This window comes from Epinephelus moara, chromosome 12 (genome assembly GCF_006386435.1).
Source record: "Epinephelus moara isolate mb chromosome 12, YSFRI_EMoa_1.0, whole genome shotgun sequence".
Lineage (NCBI taxonomy): Eukaryota > Metazoa > Chordata > Actinopteri > Perciformes > Serranidae > Epinephelus > Epinephelus moara.
In genome coordinates, this window is record NC_065517.1 from 19,874,506 (window position 1) to 19,896,717 (window position 22,212).

A 22,212-nucleotide genomic window follows, 5' to 3' on the forward strand; every position below is an offset into this window, starting at 1 on the left:
ATGTCGGTCTTTTCCTTATTTTTGCAACTCTTCAGCTTACTCTGTTGCGCAACACCTGCGTCGAGTGAGAGCTAGCCCCTAATTTGGCAATTACCACAGGCAATGCTGGTCCTGACAGACATTTACACTCTGCGTTGACGTAGAGCCTACGCCATAACCTACGTCGTAGCCTGACATGTACCCCCCTAGAAATGTAACTACACATTGCGGCGACGCAGACCTCCTGTCTAGTTTTGTAAGCTGACACCATTTCCCTCAGTGGAAACAAAGCTTTAATTTACTTTCATTTCATAGATAAGAAACAGTAAATTGTGTAGATAATAAATCCTGCACTAAAATAGCATTTTAAGGCTTGTGTGTTATTTATCCTTCAGGGATTTATACTTCAGGGTTTATCCTGGCTTCATATGAGAAGAGGGAAAAGTTTACTAGCCGCTAGGCTAATTTATACAATGTAAAATGCCATAGGCTTGTGCTAATAATGTTAGCATGTTGTATTTGTTTGGAAAACGTGTTTAGTATCAGACAGTTGTTTTATCGGTGAATCTTGTGAGTTGTAATGGTGCGGAATTTTGTAACGTTGCCTTTGCTAAATGTTGCTGTTGTCCCTAGTTTCATAGAGAAGAGGAAACTGTGTGAAACTGTCAATATTAAGCCATGTTTAATGTGTGTTTTGAATCAACTAAACTTTACAGCGTTTCACTGAAACCCCGCCGCAGACCAGTGTTTTAGGGGTATAACTGCAGAGTGACACAGACACACCACCGCACAAGTATTAAATGCTCACAATGGCATAGGCAACATGCGTAGGCTGGGGCATAGGGTCTGCCGCACAAGTGTAAATCGCGCTTAAGAAGCCCCCTGTATTTCACAACATTTTGTCTGTTTTTTGTTTTTTTTCTTAAAAATTAACAGGTTAGTAACAACTTCATGTGTGTCAGGCTACCGAAAGCAAAATGAACTGAAACTGACATTCCCACTGTTAACACAACACCATCAGCCTCTATAAGCCTCCACAATTTAAACAGTTTGGATCTGACAGGAAATCAGATTGGTTGCTTTACAAAGCAAACAAAGCTTTATGGCACAAAACTGGGTTATTGTACACTTTTCTATGAAGCGATTACTTCACACATTTTGACAGTAATAAAGAGCTGTGAGTAGCTTTCATGCTATTTCATGCTCTCTAAAAAACCAGCAGAAAGCAACGTTTACTTGACATATAGTCTTAATTTCAAAACACATGCACTATGTGGTATATTTTGTTTGACATTAATTGTGTTGTAATGAAAACATCAGTGGATCAGGATTGCAATGATCATTTATGCTGTATAACTGGAAATGAAAACCAGGTGTAATGATGTTCTTCTTCTTTTTCTTTCCTGAGCCACCGGGATTGCTATGTGGAGCTTTGCACACACTTTCCAGGAACACAAATGTGTGTGACACCAAATTATTTGGTTGATGAAAACTGGAACAAATCCACTGTGATTGATGTAAAGGCACTTTTCAGCCATGTAAGTGAAAAAAAGAAGAGGGAGAGAAGAAAGTGAGAAAATGGGAGGGGAAATCCATCTCATGCAATCAAGAGCAGATTAGGAGTGGCACTATACACAAACTCCTCTACACACACATTTCTCTCTCTCATAAGTCACAGCTCAGCTGCTTGGTAAAAGCTGATGTACCTCTTGTGTATTTGGTACAGAAAGGGAGAATTTCTTTCCACAGAAATATTTTACAGAAACACTTTTAAGACAGGTTTCATTCATCACATCTCTGAGGTGTCAACCTCTATAACCAAGGTGAAACTGGAGCATTTTTCTAAACACTTTCCTGCCTTAGGTTTGCACCTGTAGCAGGGTTTTCTCTTAAAGGATTATTATTTTGTATTACTTCTTCTTCACAGGACAATATAGAAGACAAGGCAGACAAGAAAAATGGTTCAAGAAAGTTGTAGAAGGCAGAGACAGAGTTGGAGATAGGAGTTAGGATGAAATGTAACACGAGCTTAGCTGTGTGTGTTTGTGTGTGTCTGTCAAGTTTCAACATAGTCTGTGCTTTCTTTCATCAGCTGTCGGCAAAGGATGTGTCTCCTCTTTCCATGTTCATCCATCATCTCCTGCATCTCCCTGCCTCAACCCCCCAGTACTCTCTCTCTCCATCTCTGTCACTCTTTTTCTCCAAATGATGAGCACTTCTTGTTTTTGAGCCTTTTATCTGACTGTGAATCTGTAAGTAAATCTAGGTACAAGATGGATACAAGGAGGTTAGGATGTGACTGCTTTTGAAGGCTGACAAAGTCGCTGATAGCTGATTTTTCCTTTGGATATTCAACAACTTAACTTCTGACCAGATTACTGCTCGAAAATTCCGCAAGTTAATACACACAGCAGTTTTTCTCAGAATCCTCTCGTCACAGTGACTCTAAAACAACATTTGGACCATTACACACTAATAATCACCATTAATGAAACTTAAAATAATAATCTGGCTCTAATGTTGCGTCGGTACAATTAAAGACCTTCAATAATAAGTTAGACTAAGGAAACTCCATCTGCTAATGAAGATCATGTGATTCGCTGGCAGAAGCTCCAGAACATCTGCTAACCCAATTTAAAGCTTAAATTACATGGACAACTGCTGTTTCCAAGTTCACAAATAAACTCTGAAATTCTACCTTTTCAGGCAACATGGACAAGAAGTTCTTGAAGTGCTCAGAAAAAATGATACATCTACATTTTCTACGACATTGCACTTTATGTGGCTAATGAAAATTAATATATCACTGATACTAATATTTACATGTCCAGGCCATTCTCGGCTGTGTTTGACAGGGGTCGATACCCTAACCTGTCGTTTACCACCTCAAAATATGGAAACGTAGAACAGCTGGAGCCAGTTGTAACAGTTCAAACATGATTTTTTCACCATAGGCGGACTTGTTCAACTGTGTGAACACAGTGATCCTCTTTATTTTGTTACACTACTTTGCTAAAAAGGTCAACGTTGTGATACACCAGAAAAAGTGTTGGTATCCGAGTCTTTTTTATTGTTTAAAATCAGGTATGTTTCTCCTTTCAACCAGAAATGTGGGCTTTTGTTTTGGCCGTACATTTCTACCCCAACATGAAAACTATAGGTTAGCTGGTTTGTGTACAGTGTATCCATGAACACGGACATTATAAAGTATAAACAGGCAAGAGGTGGTGAGTCCAGACTGCAGTAAAAACTTTAGGTTACTTGCATAACCCCTGTTCACAGAGTAGCATGGGTGAGATGTTTCACTATCCCATAGTGAGACATCGAAATGAATGCTATGAATGAGAACCCCAATTGAGATGCATATTCCAAGCGCGCTGCCCAAATAATACAAGCATATCCTACATGTCTTAAGGCCCTAACACAACACTCCAAGCCAACGGTTGGCTGTCAGTCAAAGTTGGGCTGTTGGTGAGCGTTTGCCGCCCTCGTCAGCGCAGTGTGTTCCGCACTATTGGCTCTCGTCGGCGTTTGTTGGCGTTTTTTCTGCTGATTCAGCCTATTGAATCAGTGTTGCCACAGCGGAGGCTGCTGGTGAATGACATCACTCTGATTGGCGGTTCAGCTCAGCGTACAAGCAGAGAAACAGAAGTGAGGAATGTAAACAAAGAGATAAAGTTGAAAAGGTGTGAGATCGTAACAAACTTTTGCAGAAATGCTTCGTGAAGGTTTGTCTCACTGTTCACTGACAAGCAGTAAATATGCTTCGTTCTTTCAACATCGGACCGTGTTGTTAATGTGCTAACTAGCTAACTAGCATCAAGACGGTCTTCCTGTTTCCCTTTTTGAATGACGACTAAAGCCGACTGCCATCTGCTGGCGTGGAGGGGTATGTCTCTTAAGCAGGCATAGATCACACACGCTCAATGGTGTGTTCATGTGCAACTTTTTGGCCGAGACACAGCGACGAGAGGCGACGCAGCATGAGGCTCTCGTCGCTGCTAGTTCTCCGACGTCGACTAGGTGTGTCAGGGCCTTTAATCAGAAAATGCTATATTAGGAATTAGGATCCAAATTGAATATGCTGTTTACATTACTCATCAAATACAGAATACTGTCATATCTGGAATAATAGTGGAATATTACTGTGCATGTTAACATAAAAATATCCATTAGAGCTGCCTAAAATATGACAGCTTGAGGCCTGTTAAAGTGTCTGCTTCCTCTGCTTGATATTCCCAAAAGTTAACAGTCCTGTAAAGTAGAAGTTTCAACCAAAACATTATTTTATTTTAAACATGCAGACCACCTTATTACAATAATACTAGACTCTCGTAGTTGTGACATTGTGGGTTCATATTTGGCTTTTGATGCTGATCCCTTCATATCTGCACTTCACTGCCACATAAACCAGAAATATTATTCTAAACAGCGCATGTTTTAACGATAGTAATGCCCATCCTTGTGAGTGAGCAGTCCCTGGACCTACACAGGCGATAAAATGCCCAATGAGCATCAGTGGAACATGCTTCTGGACCAATGAGCATCCACAGAGCGCACTAATGGGCCAATGAGCATCTTTTGGCATTAATGATACAGGAGGTCATGCACAAGAATTAAGAACGTAATCACACACAGTTATACTCTTATACATCCACTGCTAGCTTGTCATTACGCATACAGCCTGTCACTTCCAATGATACACACTAACATGACAGACCCCACTGTGTGTGTGTGTGTGTGTGTGTGTGTGTGTGTGTGTGCGCCTGTGTGTGTGTCTAAAAGAGTCGCATAGTCAAGTCACATAGCATCTATCTCTGTAACACGATCAGAGATTGAAGCAAAGAATCGCTTTTTCATACAGTACTCGCACACTGCTTCTAGCCATCACACATATATGCACGCACACACACACTCACACATAGTAGTAATTTGTTTGTTTCCCATGTTTGGAGGCATTCGGTTCTGCTCCGCTGTCCCTAATGCCTCCAAAACACATCATTATCTGACTTATATAGGCCTGGGAGTGTGTGTGACTCTGTGTGTGCGGGTGTGTGTTTGAATGAGAATATGTGTTTCTGTTTGTGTGTGTGCATGTGTGTGAGTGTGTGCTTGTGCCCGTGTGTGTGTGTGTGTGTGTGTGTGTGTGTGTGTGTGTGTGTGTGTGAGCGCTAAGAGAAAAACAGTTGATTATCGAGTTCAACAGGCGAAACACTGTTTACCCTGAGAGACACAAAGCGAGTGCGAGAGATACAGAAAGAGAGAGGCAAGAAAGCTTGGGGGAAGTAGAGGGAGATGATTTAGGAACAGGGAGGTGAAAAATGGGAGTCCTGGAGAGACGGAGTGAGAGTCAGAGAAGCAGACCAATGAAAAGAAGCAGGGATGGAGGGATGGTTAGAGGGAGGGAGGGAGGGAGGGATAGAGGATCAGACAAAGAAGTGAGATGACAAGCTAGGCCTGCAGGGTGCAAAGTAATGAAATTCTGTGGTATATTCCTCTAAGCCATGACACCCAGACAAACATCACAGTCAGACTGTTGTTGTAGTAGGGCAACAACTCGACTTCAGAAACATGGACTGCAGCTATTTGCCAGCTGGAGTGATAAAGTCTAATCGCGACCGCAGAAAACCGCAGCGCAAATTCAAACAGTCGACATTAGCAGGCGCAGATACAGAGGAGCAGAGGCTGGGAGGGAGGTGAACATCCCAGCAGGGTACTTTCTCACTAGATTTACATCCAGGGAATATACTTTTAGATCACATACTGGATCTATTTATAAATTCAAGCCCATCCTAATGATGTAGCCTCATGTCAGCTTCTTCATATTTGCCTGTCACCGCGGTCATTAGGCTGTGAAATGGTGGAAACTTTTAATGTTGTGATGGGAACAGTCGGTTGGAAGTAACACTGATAAAAATATCCTGCTTGATCTACTTAAAGAAATTAAGAAAAAAGTATTTGCATCACATCATTAGACTAGTATTTGCAGCGATATGTGAAGGTGTGAAGATAACCCTTCACTCAGCCCCGCCCCTTTATGATGGTCCGTCAAGCTGTCTAAGCATGGAGTCCACACTGTAACTAACTGCACTCCCTGAAGAAATATTATCATGTTTTTGGAAAAATGAAACAGTGATTCCAGAGAGAAGCAGACAGAGGGGTCTACAGTCTGTGTTTGAAGGAGTATCATTAATACACAACGTGCCCCAGGCACAACATTTAGCTCCAAATCCACAAAACCAACCTGAAAATTAAGGAAATCTGAAGGAAATCTGGGGCACAGCTGTGTTGTTGTCGGACCCTGGTCTGAGCCAGGCCGATGCCACATTATGATTGGCCAGTCTGCGTCCGGGGGCGGGACTTAGCGAATGGTCCAGTATCTCAAACTACACAGCTGATTGGATAATTGATTACAAACTTCTCCTTGTAAGAATTCCTTTGGGGTTCATATATTCAGGAGGTTTTCACCAGGAGCTAATTTTCCTAAAAAATAAAAATAAAAATAAAACACAATGTAAAGACTGTGCTGTATGGTGGTGTATTTATCTGCAGAGAATCTGACCTGTATTTTCTTATTTTCCTCTTCTTTTGCTGTGTTGTGAACACTCCTAGGCACAGCAGGCAGGTGAGGCTGGGACTTAATAAAAAGGTAGTGACCAGGTGCCAGACCATAAAGCCAAAAAAAGAAAGCTACAAAAAAATAGAGGCAGCGCTGAAAAATAGTATTGCTTTATTCAGTCGAAATTTGATGTCTGAAATTGTATCATAGAGTAAACTATTGGGGAGTAAGGACTTTTCTTGGAGTGGTACCTTATAAATATGTATTTTTTCATACTAGGTGCTGTATATTCAAATCAATTCAAAAGCTCGCTATAGGATGACAGTGATGTCTATCTATAGGGAACAGCAACAACAGAAACATCTGACCCATCTAATAAAATCCAGTGCAAAGCCTCTGAAAATATTTTATGTTTGAAAAGATTATTGTTGTTGAGACTGTGTTAGAGAGGTCTCACTCAACTCTATGGTTATCTCTGAGGCAGCGTTTTGTGTATTGTTAGGCACTGTGTCATATTACTGTTATTTTGTTCATCCTACATTCAAAGGATGTTTTTTTATCCAGTGCACTGACAGCCACTCAAACTTAAACTGAATTCCATGCATGTGTTTTTTTTAACTGAGAAGGAATACTGTAAAATACCCTTGTTATCACTTCACCAAGCACAGACATAATCACAGCTGTAATTAGCTAAGAATTAAGATCAGTGAGCACAAAAGCACTGTATGCAGAAATGATAGATTGTCCCATAGCAGTGCATTATAATGATGCTCACCATGACATCTCATTACGCTTCCACCTAGAAGTGGTGACCATGACACCCCTCCTACAGTCTGGTTGCCCCCCTGCCATCAGGTGGAAGGTTTTGCAGCAACCAGACGAAGTTTGCAAGGTTCTGCAACAGTTTCTTTCCTCAAGCTGTTTGACTCCTGAACCCCCCATCCCCCCTTCCCACTCTACAAAAACCCTGCACTACTACACTTCATATCGGACATTGTCACCTCCGTCCCTCTAATGCAAAGTTAGACAATATAGTACAGCTAATAAGGCATTCCATTTCATGACTACTCTGCACTGAGTCTGGCAATCAGCACCACTTATTTATACTGTGTATAATGTTCACTAGGATGCAATATTTATTGACATGTTTGCACCTTTTTTTTTATTATCCATTATTTGCCAGTGTTCCGATGTTATACTTCTATTTATATTCATATTCATTTAACTGGTCGTTCATTCCGCTATACACTTTAAATTCCAGATGCCTCTTAGTCCAGGGCTCTGCTCTATCTTTATGTACAATATTGTAGACTGTCACACAAATTGATGTGTGCTGCACATGCGTAATGTGACTAACTGCAAACTCACAGCCACTCCTGCTTAAGATGGCTTCTGTTTGTTACAAAACTGTTTGCCCTATGAAGGTCTAGTTATCGAAAATCACTATTTTTGCAAGTTGCGGTAGTTTTTCTATCACTTGTGCTCTGCTCATCCCTCTCCTACGCACCTGTTTAGAAATAGATGTGCGAAGTATTCCTTTGTACTCAAAAGAAATAAAACTGTAAAATACCCTTGTCATTACTTCACCCAGTACAGACATAATTACAGGTGTAATTAATTGCGAGTTAAATATAATTTGCAGTGTCTCCTCATATTCCCCAGTTGTCAGTGTGGGTCTCAACAGTGCAGAAAAATCTACACATGAAAAAAAAACTGTGAAAGTAAAATTAGACCTGTAAAAATAAAATCCATCCTTGATTACTGAGCCTTGAACTCATACAATCAGTAACAGTAATACATGGGAGCTCTCAAGTGCAGTACAACTGCTTTTAAGCACTGAAAGTGAAGTGAAGACAGACAGACGGCTTGCTCAGAGCTAAAAGATTCAGTAAATGGGAAAGCATTATTGTCGCTAAGTAAATGTTCAACCAAGGCCATTAAACTCATTTTAGTACATGGGCCACATGCAACCCAATTTGGTCTTACGTGGGCCAGACCAGTTAAACCATTGCCATAATAACACCTGCCCTGTTTGGTTCAGTCCAGTCGCACTCAAGTTTGTTTGCCCCCAAAGTGCGGTTCGTTTGGGTAGGTGTGAACACAGCAATCGCACATCACTCATATGTCTCAGTTTTTCCACATTCAGTCAGTCTACTACTCACTGTCTTTACATGTGCATTTTTCCATACTCCTGCGCAGGCAGCGCCACACCAAACTAAAGTAGAGGTTGTTGAGGAGGCAGGTTGAGTTATCCCCTGCCTTACAAACCATTTACAAATCTTGAGTTTAGGCAGTGCCTTGGCAATAGGATTTCACCAATACTGTTTTAAAATAGAGGTCTGAGACAGACTTTTTTGTGCTGAAGCTGCTGACTGACAATATTTTGTACCATGCTCAATATGTAGTTAAACTTGACCCCGATAAGTATTCATTGTTTTTTCAGAGAACTGTAATCTGGTCAGGATGGAAAAGCCTCTGAGGCAGCATTTTACATTGAATTTGGCTCCTCACTGTTGCTCCTGAAACCTGGCACCTCTGAGCAGGCAGGCTGGTTTTGGCCAGTCGGCTGTATGTTTGACATCATCTGATTTTGACAGCACAGTATATGAAAAGAAGGCGTAAACATATACGAGTGTGCATCTGCATCTAACCTTGTTTCCCAAGTATAGTCCAGGTGCGTTCCAGTAGTAGGCAGAGCCAAGATCATTCACAACGTCTGAGTGTCGGACGCTGAGATATGGAGGTGTCTGCCTGTGAACGGACCACACTCTGCCTCCTGTATCTCCGAGCAGGTGCCAGCCTGTCAGAGTTGTCTCCTGCAAAACAAGGTTCGGGTAGAAGAGGGAGGAAAAAGTTAAGGATTCAGGCAACTTTCAGCTCCATTAACTGAGAAAACAACAGTTCTTGTTCTTCTATTGACATGAAAACAGCCTTAGACCGAAGTTCACTGTCTCATTTCAAAGCACACAAAGAAATCATATGTGCAGGTGTTTAAGATTCAACACCCAGAAACACTTTAGCGTAATATCGGAAAATTACCTACAGCTCTGGTCATTCTGTTTGGGCAAAATTGGGCTCTTTTCCCTGTTTCAGCAAAGAGTAGTGTGCCCTTCACTTTCACTGCAAATACAGTGATCAAGAGAGCTATTCATACGAATGTTTGAAAGGATTCCAGTATGATTTTTTGAAGTATATTCAGAGAGTTTCAAACAGAACTGACCTTCACACTGAAATAAAGACTCAAGTTGTGCTCACTGTTAGCAGATCAGTCACATCCGACAGCAAACATATTAAAGTCAGTCACCCGTTATGTTCAGTGTTAACACCTTAATCATCTGACCAGCTTTACTTATAATGCCCGGCTGGTGGTCATGCTTTGTGCTGCCTGCTGTAGAACTACAGTCTGGCTGTTTCAGTACATCGACTATCCAGGTTCCTCCTGTTCTATGGACCAACTGGACATCTCTTAGCTTTTGCTGTCCAGGCTATATACTGATATTATGATGTGAGACCAGATTTTGTCTTAGATTTTGGATATCGTAATATCATAAGTGTTGTCTTTTCCTGATTTTAAATGCTGAACAGTAAAGTGATGCAATTAGTCAGAATATCCACATTACTGATGATTATTCATCAAAAATCTTCATTTCGAGGGTTTTGGACAAGAATATTGTGATATTTGATTTTCTCTATATTGCCCTGTCCTAACCCAATATCAGTGTCAATCCTAAGACCAATGGTCCACTGATGGTAAAAACACCCCTGAAATATCCTTTAACATCCTGAAGCCTTAATAGCACAGAGAGGCGCACTGCACTGCTTTTTTTAAATGCCACCACTACAAAAAAAAGCCTGCTGCACCTTTTTATTGTTGCCAATCACCCCATCACGTCCTCATGTGATGTGTCCTCATCACTAACCTTCCCCTGTAATCGATCTACCGTTTTTTTTTTTGTGGTTTTGTTTTCTACAGTAATCAGTACCTAGTTCCTAGAATGCTGAGGCAGAGGGTACTTGCTGTAGCTCTGGTTGAGGGTGAGAGACTGTCAGTAAATAGTTTGTTGGGCACAGGGAAACAGAGATCTGTGTGGGTACATGAGACCCTATAAAAGAGGGTGGATCATGGGGAGTACCACCAGTTGGTCCAGGAGCTTCTCCTCCATGATGGCTGTTTCCAGACATATTTTAGGATTACTCAGGGGCAGTTTGACAACCTGCTGTCTATCGTCTGGCCATATAGCTCTGGGTATCCAGCAACCGCTACCACCAGTTTCTCCTCCATTGTTTACCAACTGTAAACTTGTTGTCGTGAAGGCCCGCCTCTCAAGTCATCTGATTGGACAATGGGAAAAAAAGATGACAAAAAAAGAGATGACTTGGGGCGAGGAGTTCAGAGCACTCTGGCAAAAACGCCAAGTGCCTAGAGCGCAGTCACGCCAAAAACCATGAGCAAAAAGCTTCATTCTCATTAAGAACAATTACAAAAACCGCCTCCAGATGCTAAAACACTTTCTGCGTGATCTGGGCCTTAACTGTCATCTAAGATAATATAGCCATAAACTGAACAACAAATTGACACTTATTTAAAGGGGGACGCCACCTAAATTAAGACTTCAAGAGTATAATGTACATGGCCTAGTAAATTTAAATAAATATTTGTGAACATGTGCTACTCTCTACTTGTGATGTCATTGGGTATAAAGTCAGGAGCTAGAACCATAGGAGTAACATATATGAATTTTGACTATGGGCGTTGTTCCCCTTTTAGTTCTCAATCCAACTGGTTTCGACTCTTATGGTTAATTCAGAATTAACTTTTATAAAACTAACTCTTTCATTACATTTGCTGAAACTGTCACTATATCCTGACAGTAGTACATGAGACAGATCATCTGTGAAAAAGATCAAATTCCTTTCCTCCTTGTATTGTTTCTAATGGCATTACCACACGTGAACAGGGACAGCCAATCAGAGCCGGGGAGTCTCTAACGCAGCTGTCAGTCCTGTCAGTCAAGCTCGGGAACTGCAATCAAACTGAGAAAGCTTGTGACCCATGTGCCATGTTAAAAACATTTGAGCCAAACCTCAGCACCACTCACTTGGCGGACCAACTTCCAAACTTTCCAAATTTGACCACAGTTCACAAGCAATGACTGACAGGATTGACAGCTGCGTTATAGACTCCTCGGCTCTGATTGCTTGTCTTAGTTGCTGGTTGAATATCAGTGAAGTTTCCCTGCTTCCCTTCACTTACATTCAGTAGGCTATATCTTCAGTAGCTAGCTAGCTAACCCTACACTTTTCAGGGTTTGATTTTGGTTTTGGAACAGGGAAGAAACGTATATCTTTTTCCAACCTCTCCAGGTAACGAGTATCATTAATACACGACGTGCCCCAGGCACAACATTTACTGTAGCTCCAAATCCACAAAACCAGCCTGAAAATTAAGAAAATCTGAAACAATTGCATTAGAGTCAATGGAGCACAGCTGTGTTGTTGTCGGACCCTGGCCTGAGCCGGCCTGATGCTACGTTATGATTGGCCAGTCTGCGTCTGGGGGCGGGACTTAGCAAAGGGTCAACTGGAATGAGACTGAGACATGATTAAAGATTCTTTACACATATATCACATTTCAGCCAGGTAGTCTAACAAGTGACACCTAAAAAGAGTTTTTTTTTTAACTCAACTCCTGCAGGATTGTGTGTGCATGTATGTGTGTGTGTGTGTGTGTGTGTGTGTGTGTAAGAGACAGAAAGAGAGACAGCCAGACACACATCTGTCGTTGCAATTAACCTGACCTTGGCTTCCCCTTTTGAACACACACCCACACCCACACACACACACACACACACACACTATCGGTGTCTAAATCAGAGCTGTCATCCTGTCAGCATCTCCTCTCCCCTCCTCTCCCACCCCGCCTGTCAGTCAAAAACTGTTTTCCTCTTTTCACCTCTCTCCTTCTCCCTCCTCTTGTCTTGTCTCCACCCTTCGTCTCTCCAGTCTTGCCCTCTCTTCTTCTCCTCTCCCCTCATTTTCACTCTTCTCCTTTTCGCTCACCTCCACTCTGCCCCATCCACATCCACTCTCTTAAATGCGCATTTGGTAAAAACTTGTCATTGAATACCCTGCTGCTACTCACACGCAACAAGTGACTCTTTTTTTATTAAATTCCAGATGCATTCTTGCTATTCAGAAAACTCTGAGCCAGGTTAATTTATTATTTTTTCACCTTGTGTCATGTGTGTTCAGCACCTGAAGGGTATTTATCAAACTGGCGCATTAGTGTGGAAGAGCAGCTTTCCTGTCATCTGAGACATTTCTTTTGGGTAATCAGTGGGGTGATTCTGTTCCCTTTATGCAAATGTATGCAGGAGAAAATCATGAAAATGACAGAAGCAGATAAAAAACTAAGTGCAATTAAATGCATTCTGCTAGGTTAACTCAGTTTGCCGCAATTTCAGTTTTGTCCACCACTGAAATGTAGGTACATACTCTACTAAAGGAAATTGTGAATTAAGAAAGAGAAAGTTTACTGACTTTAGAAGATCGAGCCATAAGAGGTGGATATTGTGATGAGATTGCTTCGTCAACTTATGTTTCCATGGACCAGTATAAACTTTAAACTCAAAATTTAAGCACGGGTAAGAAGTCATAAAGTGGAAATTTGAACATCTACAATTCCATCTACAAAATTCATGTGTCTAGGTTCACCAACGCTGGACTCCACACAAAAGACTGAAACAGTCTTAACTTCGCCCTCGGATGCAGGCGGATCTAGTAACCGCAACAACTCTGTTGAAATAAATGTTTCTGCGCACTGTAATATGTGTCATGTACATATACTGAAGCAGGCACGGCGCCAGGATTTCAATTTTGGATGGGCCAAAGTCGTTTACAGTAATTACAGGAGTTAATACTGTTTGCCTTCCTTTGACGGTCTCCAGCTGGTTGTCTTCTTTAAACAGAAATGACAGGTATCATGCTGTGGAAGGCGACTGGTGTGTCTGGTAGACTGTGACACTTTTAAAATCTTTTTCTAAAAGATTTTCAGTGCTGAGGTGGCTTTATTACACCAGCGACAATTTGTATGTGTTACAAACAGCACACGCTGCTCTAATTGTGCAGAAATTAAACACAGTGTCCTACCTGTCATGTTCTGCTGTGGATTGTCTAACTTTAGACCAATACATTCATCCATTTAGAACACTGACATTTTGATTCTATTAAAGGAAATACTACTATTTTGTTTGGATGATCTGGCTGGATTATTATTTGTTTAAAGAGCAGTGCCTGTACATTTTAAGGTTTATATATCATTCTGTATCTCTCTATTTTCCCAAGTCTTTTAAAATCTTTGGGTTTGGGTTACATTCTATGGTAAAACCCAGATAAAGAGGCATCCCGATTGGCTGACAGAGAAGAATCATGTGTGTGCCTACATTCTGATAGGTCCATGTGGAGCCTGAGCACTGACTGGAAACGCCCATGCAGGAGCACTTTTCGCAGCCGCGTCGGTTTTCTCTTTGGAGGTTGAAGAATCCCAGCTTACAGCGGTCGCAGTTTACTCCCTCCACATTTTCCTGCAGGAGAGAAAGACAGAAGGAGAGACAGAGAAAGAACAAAGACGCAGCAAAGTTTATGGGCTGCCCTCACGCTGACGTTATGAGCACAAAGCATGTTATTGCAGTGTTAATGTGGTGAAGATAATGATGACGGGGCTAGAAAGGTTAGCGCAGAGTACTTATTTGTGCACATTAAAAGTGTGTGAGTGAGTGTACCTTGCACACACAGGGTGTTATACACGGGTCATCGTTGCTGCTTCCTTCCACAGTGCAGTTACAGCGCTGGCAGGTTGGGTAGCCCATATAACCAACGGCACACCTGCAGACAAATGAATTTAATAACAATAATGAAGACGAAGATGACGAGTGTTAAAGAGGCCTTCCCTTCACTACAAGGTCAAAGCTTCAGTTTTCCGAACAAACGCTTCGTCCATCTCGGTCATACTGTCTCTGAGCCAGACACTGATCCTTTAGTTTGAAGCAAACAGCTGACCTCGCACCTCAGGCGACATGCATGTATGTGCAGTCTTAGGAAACACATTAGTGTAAAAGAAACTCCTTTATTAAAGCTTATTGGACAAAAGTCCCATAATAAACTTTAAGCATAATGTAATTCAAGAGGACGGACAGAAAACTCGACTTCTGCACCTCCTCTTGGCTCTGTTTTCAGGCTTTAGAAAATCCAAGGGGGGATTTATACTTGTGCAGTGGTGTGTCTGTGTCACTCTGCAGTTACACCTCCAAAACACTGGTCGGCTACGGAGGTTTCTGTGAAGTGCTGTAAAGTTTAGTTGATTCAAAACACCCATTAAATATGGCTTAAAATTGACATTTTCAAACACAAGTACACAAATCGGCTTCATTACAACTCGCAGCATTCACAGACAAAGCTCTTGCCATTTGCTGAACACATTTTCCCCACAAATACAACATACTAAGGTTTTTAGCACAAGCCTATGGCATTTTACATTGCACAGATTAGCCTTGTGTCTAGCAGACTTTTTCCTCTACTCATATGAAGCCAGGGACAACAGCAACATTTAACAAAGGTAACGTTACAAAATTTGGCTCCATTACAACTCCCAAGGTTCACTGACAAAACAACTGTCTTATACTAAACACGTTTTCCAAATACAACATGCTAACGTTATTAGCACAAGCCTATGGCATTTTACATTGTATAAATTAGCCTAGCGATGAGCTGAGATTTCCTCTGCTCATATGAAGCCAGGATAAATCACACACAAGACTTAAAATGCTATTTTTGTGGAGGCTTTATTGTCTTGACAATTTATTCTTTTGGTTTTTTTATCTGTGAAATAAAAGTAAATAAAAGCTTTGTTTCCACTGAGGGAAATGGTTTCAGCTTACAAAAATAGACAGGAGGTCTGCGTCACCGCGACGTATAGTTACATTTCTGGGGAGGTGCATGTCAGGCTACGGCGTAGGCTCTGCGTTGACGTAGAGCCTACACCGTAGGTACGGCGATTTGACGCAGAAGTATAAATCCCGCGTAACACTTGACAGGAGACTTAAGCCTATCACAGGTCATTTCAGAGAGAGGGCATTCCTACTGGCTGTTCTACAAATACAGATGTGCATGCACATCCCTTTGGTGAAAGCCTGATTCAATGGCGAAGAAACCTGCAGATAAAGTTGCTATTACAGCACTGGCAACTTACTGCCTACACTGCAAAGCAACCCCAAAAAAAAGAAAGATGGACTTATCAAAAAGAAAGTCTAAAAGAGAGTCTGATGATAAACAAGAAACATGTCATTATCAGCGATGTATTTCAAAGATGGAAAGAAAGTTTTGCTAAAAGTTATCCAGCTGAGATAAAGGCTCACAACTGCTGCCTCAAGTTCACATTTACAAAGCTAACGTTAGCTAGAGCCTCGAATCACAGCGAGCCCTCCCCCTATCTCCCCACTGCTCCAGACCTCCCTGCCAAGACAAGAGGTGACAGCAGTTTCAGACAGAGACCCCCAGTCAGCGGTCACAACCTGAATCCAACCAGTGCGAACCCCGGTGCCAGGGGTACAGACAGCCCAACCCCCCACAGGATCAGCAAACTTTCTGTTGCTGATGTCACACAGGTTAGATCTGGCACTGGCACCCAGAGCTAGAGGGGTTTGCGCTGGCCAAATTTGAGTTGCTACAGCCACCGGCCAAAGGTCTGTCTCCCATGCTGCTGCCCGCTATTTTCCAAGGTAAGCAATCCACAGCGGTGGGAAGCGAGGTAGAGGGACGGTGAAGTCATTAGCTAGCTAATTCTTGTCTAATCTGTGGTCTCATTTAAAACAGAGACAAAGCAGGGCAAGAAAGGGGTGAACAAATGAGGTCCGTGCATCTGTACAATGAAACAGTATTAAATAAATCAATGTATGGGAAACAATGGGTTATTGTATGAAGCGCACTCATATGCCCGTGGTAGTCTGGTGAGAAGGGCTCAGGACAGGGGAGGGGAGAGCTGCATGAAGAGGTTGTAATTTCCAAGTCTGCCATTTGGTTTTGCTTTTTTCCCATTTCCAGATTGCTGCCTATCCCAGCTTTAAGAGGCAGAGTGAGCTGAAGCAAAGTCTATTAAAGGTCATTTTAAGAAGTGATTTAAAAGACAATGTCTATGCTGCTGGCCCGATCTGAGGGCAGGTCATTAAAAAAGTTTTGGGGAAAAGTTGTATCAGCTTTTAGATTAGATTAGATTACATTAAACCTGAATTAGACCCACAGGGAAGTTGCAGTGAGGGAAAAGATAATACAAACAAGCCATTACAGCAATAAAAGATGATGATAATACAATTTAAGATCAAGCACCTTGTTGACAGATTCACAGGTTAAGACAGAAAGCTCTTCTTGTTGTTGTTTGTATATCTTTTGATTCCCTGGTTGTGATTTAACCTCAAGTTTGGAAAAACAAGACTCCACTTGATGATATCAGGCTGCGTTCAGCGTCCATTAGAGATAAAAGTGTGTGAAATATGTTATTAAAGAAATAATTCAAGTTGGAGTCAAGAAAAACAAATCAGAATAGCAAATGAAACAGTATGTCTGGCATTTATACCATGTCCATTTACTCACTGACTTCTTTACAGCGTGTAACTGAGTGTGTGTGTGTGTGTGATAATAAATACCATCAAAGAGCTTAATGGAAACTTTCTGGTCATTTCCGAGCACTAACTGGAACAGACAACAGCTGAAAGGTTCTGCTCACCTGTCACAATGTGTCTGTCTCTTTTTCTATGTGTGTTTACGCACACGTATGCGTGTCTCTCACCTGTCACATCGGAGACCCCCAAAACCCTCCTTACACCGGCACGACCCCGCTGGCTGATCTGTCAATCAAACACACACACACAGACACACATTTTTTAAAGGAAAAACAGCGCAGGGGAAACAGAATGGGTATCTCTTTGAAGTGGCTGCACTTAAAATAGCTCCTCTTTCTAGACATAAAAACAGTAGAAGTACAAAGAGGAGTAAAATTATCTCTAATATAAATAGATGTTCTGTTCTGTCAGAGACAGTTTTCAATAACAGAGGCTTCTGTGCACACAGCTGAACTTGTCTAACCCCAACCCCATAGGAAATCAAGCAGGACTGAATCGATGAAATGTTGGAGTTATTGAAGTACCACTTTAAAAATTGATTAAAATGTCTAACGTGTTTGTTTTCACTGTAAACTTCTCTATGTGTGTGTACCATTTCAAACATGGACGATATCCAGAGAGAGCAAGAGTGATACACATGAGGACAGACAGAAAGATTAAAGAGTGTATTTGCATACTGGGCGTAGCCTGGCTTGGATCTGCGACACATGATTGGCTGATTGACCCATGTGAGTCACATGAGCAGGGGATGCAGGGGTTCTCCTCCTCCGCGCTCACCTGGCATCGTGAAGAAAACAATCACTTTCACACATTCAATTAATCATAATAAAGAATGTCAAATGAGGCTCAGGTGCGTGCATATGTGACGTACCCCTGTGGGTCTGTAGAATCCATCAACGCATGACTGACAGTTGATTCCAGCTGTGTTGTCACGGCAGCCAATGCAGACTCCGCCCCCTCTGTTTTGACCTTGGATGTTCAGGCTGAGTGACAGGTCTGCTACTGTCTGATTAAAGTAGCACTCCTCTGCCTTACCGTGGCAATTACACTCTGAAAACACAAACACACAAAAATTTGGTGCTGTTGCATTGTGTTTGATGGGATTGTTGAGTCCTGCCCCCGCCTTCTCCAACCACACTGAGCATGAAGCAAAGACGATCGCCTTTTTAATCCATTTACTTTCTGCTACATAGGAGTTTAGAGAAACATCAAACCTTGTTTTGAAGACAGTACCCTAAGGTTCACACACTGACCATGAGCAGTGTGTTATCTCCATGGTCCAGAAAGGAAAAAGTGGGTCTTAGCCTGTATTTGCCATTTCCCACAGTGTAGTAGTGAGAGGGGAGCCTAGCATTAGCCCTGTTTCCTACTGACTGTGCTTAACATTTAAAATTCAGAAATAAAAGCAAAGAGTTGTTCTGCAGTGTGACTGTGGATATTATTTAAAAGGTTTTACAGAACAGGGATAAAATCCAGGATGTCTCGGTTTGAATAGAAGATCAATTCAAGGGGCAGCATTTAACTCCAAGTCACGACAGCAGGGCAAAAGCACGCAGAATTCAACCAAACTACTTGCTATGCTCAGTTTTAGCAATACCATAGTAGCAAGAAAAGAGCCACATCGAAACTCTATATTGACTCCATTTGGAAGGTTTTCTGTGTTCTTATTAGTTGTACTCTCTGTGCTTGGCATGTCTCTTCGTTTCTCAACAGATTTTGGGTTTGGGACCTTGGATTATCTGAACCTGGAAATGTTTGAGACAATGACTTAAGATCACAGAATTCAACGAGCAACAAACGTTAAGCCTGTAAACTAGCTTAGCCTGGCTATCTACTTTAGCATGGCTATCCTGGCTCGGCTAGCCAGCCGCTGACCTAGCCACATCAGATTTGTATATTTCTACCCCTGGATTGTCTGTCAATTATGGAAGACATAACAAGATCTTTGAACTTTACACCGATCAGCCACAATATTAAAACCACTGACAGGTGAAATGAATAAAATTGACTGTCTCATTACAGGACAATGTTCTTGGATCCTGGCATTCATGTGGATGCCACCTGACATGTTCCACCCACCCAAAAACCCTGGTGGACCAAATAACTCACTCATGGTAATGGCACTCCCCCATGTCAGTGGCTTCCCCAGCAGGACAATGCACCATGCCACACCAGAAAAACTGCCAAGGAATGGCCTGAAGAAAGTGTTAAAGAGCTCAAGACACCAACCTGGCCTCCAAATGTCCCAGGTCCTAAATTTATCAAGCATCTGTGGGACGTGCTGATACTACATCACAACCCATAGGACTCAAAGAATCCACCACCAACGCCCTGGTGCTAGACACCGCAGGACATCCCCAGAGGAACTGTGTTCATGCCTCACCAGGTCAGAGCCGAGTCTGATCCAAGGAGGCCCCAGTATGGATAGGGGGTACTTTTGGGTACCAGCCAACCCGTGAACTCTCAATCAGTTTGGGATCTGGTGAATATGGAGGGGAGGTCGATGCCTTTTCATGTTCCTTTGGCCAATCCTGAATTGTTTTTACAGTGTGACATGGTACATTGTCCTGCTGGATGGGCCACTGCCATTGGGGAATGCCGTTGTCTTGAGGGGGTGTATTTGGTCCACATCGGTGTTTGGGTGGGTGGTGCATGTCAAGTGGTTTCCACATGAATGCCAGGACCCAAGGTTTTTCCAGCAGAACATTGAATTGTAACTAGATGATCAATGTTATTCACTTCACCTGCCAGTGATGTTAAGTGTATGTCGGGAGAAATACACCAGTATTGTGGATTTCGGATCTGGGATTGACTAAACTGAGACACATTCTTCGTCGCACCTTGTTTATGAGCTCAGATCTTGACCAAATGTGGCCGGTGAGCCTGCTGGCTAGATTGGCCTGACTGGCTTGGTTTGGTTGCTCCAGCTGACGGCTGTGTTTACCTTGGTAGCAACTGTAAACTTTGTACTTTGCAGACACTGTTCGGTTGGCCATGTACACCTTGTATTGAGCAAGCAAGAGGGGACCAAAGAATGCTTTTCCAATTACGGACGACCGAACTGAGGACATAAAAAGATGGCTGAACTACATGTCAGGAGCTATCACAGGAATCTCAAAATAACAAAATGTAATACTGGACTTGACTTCTTTGTCCTCTAATGTTTGATTGAGGATAGACTGGACGCTACATGGTAATAATAACCCACTATTGAGGTACAATTGGTATTAAAAGACAGGACAGGTTGGGGCTAGCTGGTTAGCATGCTAATTTCAATGGATACTGTATATCTGCAACACAACATGCACATCTTTGACATAACATCAAATTGTTACCTCTTCACATTCTGTTCAGTGTGTTAGTTCATTATCAAATTCTGGCCATATCTTACACTGTGCACCTTTAATGTGAAGGCCTATAAAATGCCAAAACAAAGCATTTTATAAGGTTTTTGATAGTATGAGAAAGGATTTTACTTCCCTGAAAAGTCACAGTATGATGACTGTGTTCACGGTGCTATTTGGAGAAATAACAGTGGTGGATATCTGTGCAAAAGCCTCTTTTATCTCCAGAACATTTCAGGGCCCGTCTCCAGGTCTGATCTCAGACTTGGCACTGCTGACCTGTAAAGCTGTGTGGTGCTGCTGGGCTTCCTCCTGTGCTGCATTAGGCTGCTTTTTGGACTCTATGGTTCCCCCAAGAGGTTCCCCAAGTGGTCCATCCCTTGCATTAGATTACGTTTTACAACCATTCTGAGCCAGGCTGCATAATGCTGCTGCAAGCACAGGTTGTTCAGTGCTGAGACCCTGTGGGGCTGAATGGGCTGAATCTGTCTTTACTATTGCGCCAGTCAGGACCTATAACGTCTTGTCACCTAAGTCTTTTTGTGTCAGTGTCAAGGTAGAAGAAGCAGTGATCACAGAGCCTGTTAGAAGGCGTAGTCTGTGTGAAATAAAATGAAGATTACATGTTGTAACCCTAGTTTTATGATGACAGGTGGGAGCCCTCACCTCATCGCTCTGCTGCTACATAGATGATGAAGGTTAATGGATGCAAAGGTGACTTTTGATGGCTTTATACAGTCTTATATCAAAGATTGGTCTGGACTGGCCAGCAAAAATATTAATTTCCTTGAGCTCCTCCACAGTTCAATGCTATATGTGTTCATATAAACTGTAGGTGTGCTGTAGTAATATTACAGACATATTACCAGTTGACATGTGGTGAGTGGGTGCATATGCTGCATTAAAATAAATGTGCAGTGGGCACCTAAAGTTCCATAAGATCTCTGAAAGGACATTTTCCAAGTAGTGAAAGTTTTCAAAAGTGATTGTTGGTTTCTGGGTAAGCAGGAATTGTGGGTAGCTGTGTGTAATTTAAGTGTCATTGTGTTTTTCTTACTCTCGCAGACGTGTCGAGTGAGGAAGGTTCCTGCCATCCAGGGCTGCTGGTGGTAACCAGGGCAACAACGATCACAGCTCTCCCCGCATGTGTTGTGTTCACATTCACAGCTAAACTTCTACACACACAGAGAGATACAGATTCACACACAAACACATGAAGAAACAGTTTCACAGATTTGTCAATTAAACAGACATGAGCAACTGTTTCAGTAAATGGACTGTCTGCTACCGTAGGTGGAAGCTCATCTCAACGAGATGGCTTAACATGGTAACAATCTGAGTCACCGTCAAATTTGAATTCCAGTGTAGCCACCGTCTGTCAAGTGTCTGGTGAGGGAAAACATCTAAATTTCAAAATGTCTTGGCCTTGGCTTGACATTGATTCATTCTTATTCTGCGGTCTCAACCACATGCCAGTTCCCTGGATTAGGGGACAAAGTGCAGGTCACAAACCAGCTGTCTTTAACTTTGCAGAATACTCTCTGACATAATTAAAGTACCACAGTTCTCTATTTGTAAAAGTAACCAGGGATGGTTTACATTAGCCGGTGTATGCTGCCTTTTTGCTGGTATCACAAGTAGTTGTCCAGCAGATGAA

The 22,212-nt window shown here is 42.1% G+C and overlaps 1 protein-coding gene across 5 annotated transcripts in view; it reads right to left on the reverse strand.

The window, feature by feature from the left end:
• The window catches only part of lama2 (laminin, alpha 2), a 322,377-nt gene that overhangs the window by 193,973 nt on the left and 106,192 nt on the right, over positions 1-22,212 (reverse strand). For all 5 annotated transcript variants that reach the window (XM_050057581.1, XM_050057580.1, XM_050057578.1 and 2 more), the window contains exons 8-14: positions 21,613-21,730; positions 18,083-18,261; positions 17,889-17,988; positions 17,379-17,436; positions 14,320-14,422; positions 13,981-14,121; positions 9,190-9,354 (exon numbers count right to left, since the gene is read on the reverse strand). In XM_050057581.1, the coding sequence (XP_049913538.1) occupies positions 9,190-9,354; positions 13,981-14,121; positions 14,320-14,422; positions 17,379-17,436; positions 17,889-17,988; positions 18,083-18,261; positions 21,613-21,730 (864 nt within the window). The remainder of the gene's footprint in view (positions 1-9,189; positions 9,355-13,980; positions 14,122-14,319; positions 14,423-17,378; positions 17,437-17,888; positions 17,989-18,082; positions 18,262-21,612; positions 21,731-22,212) is intronic.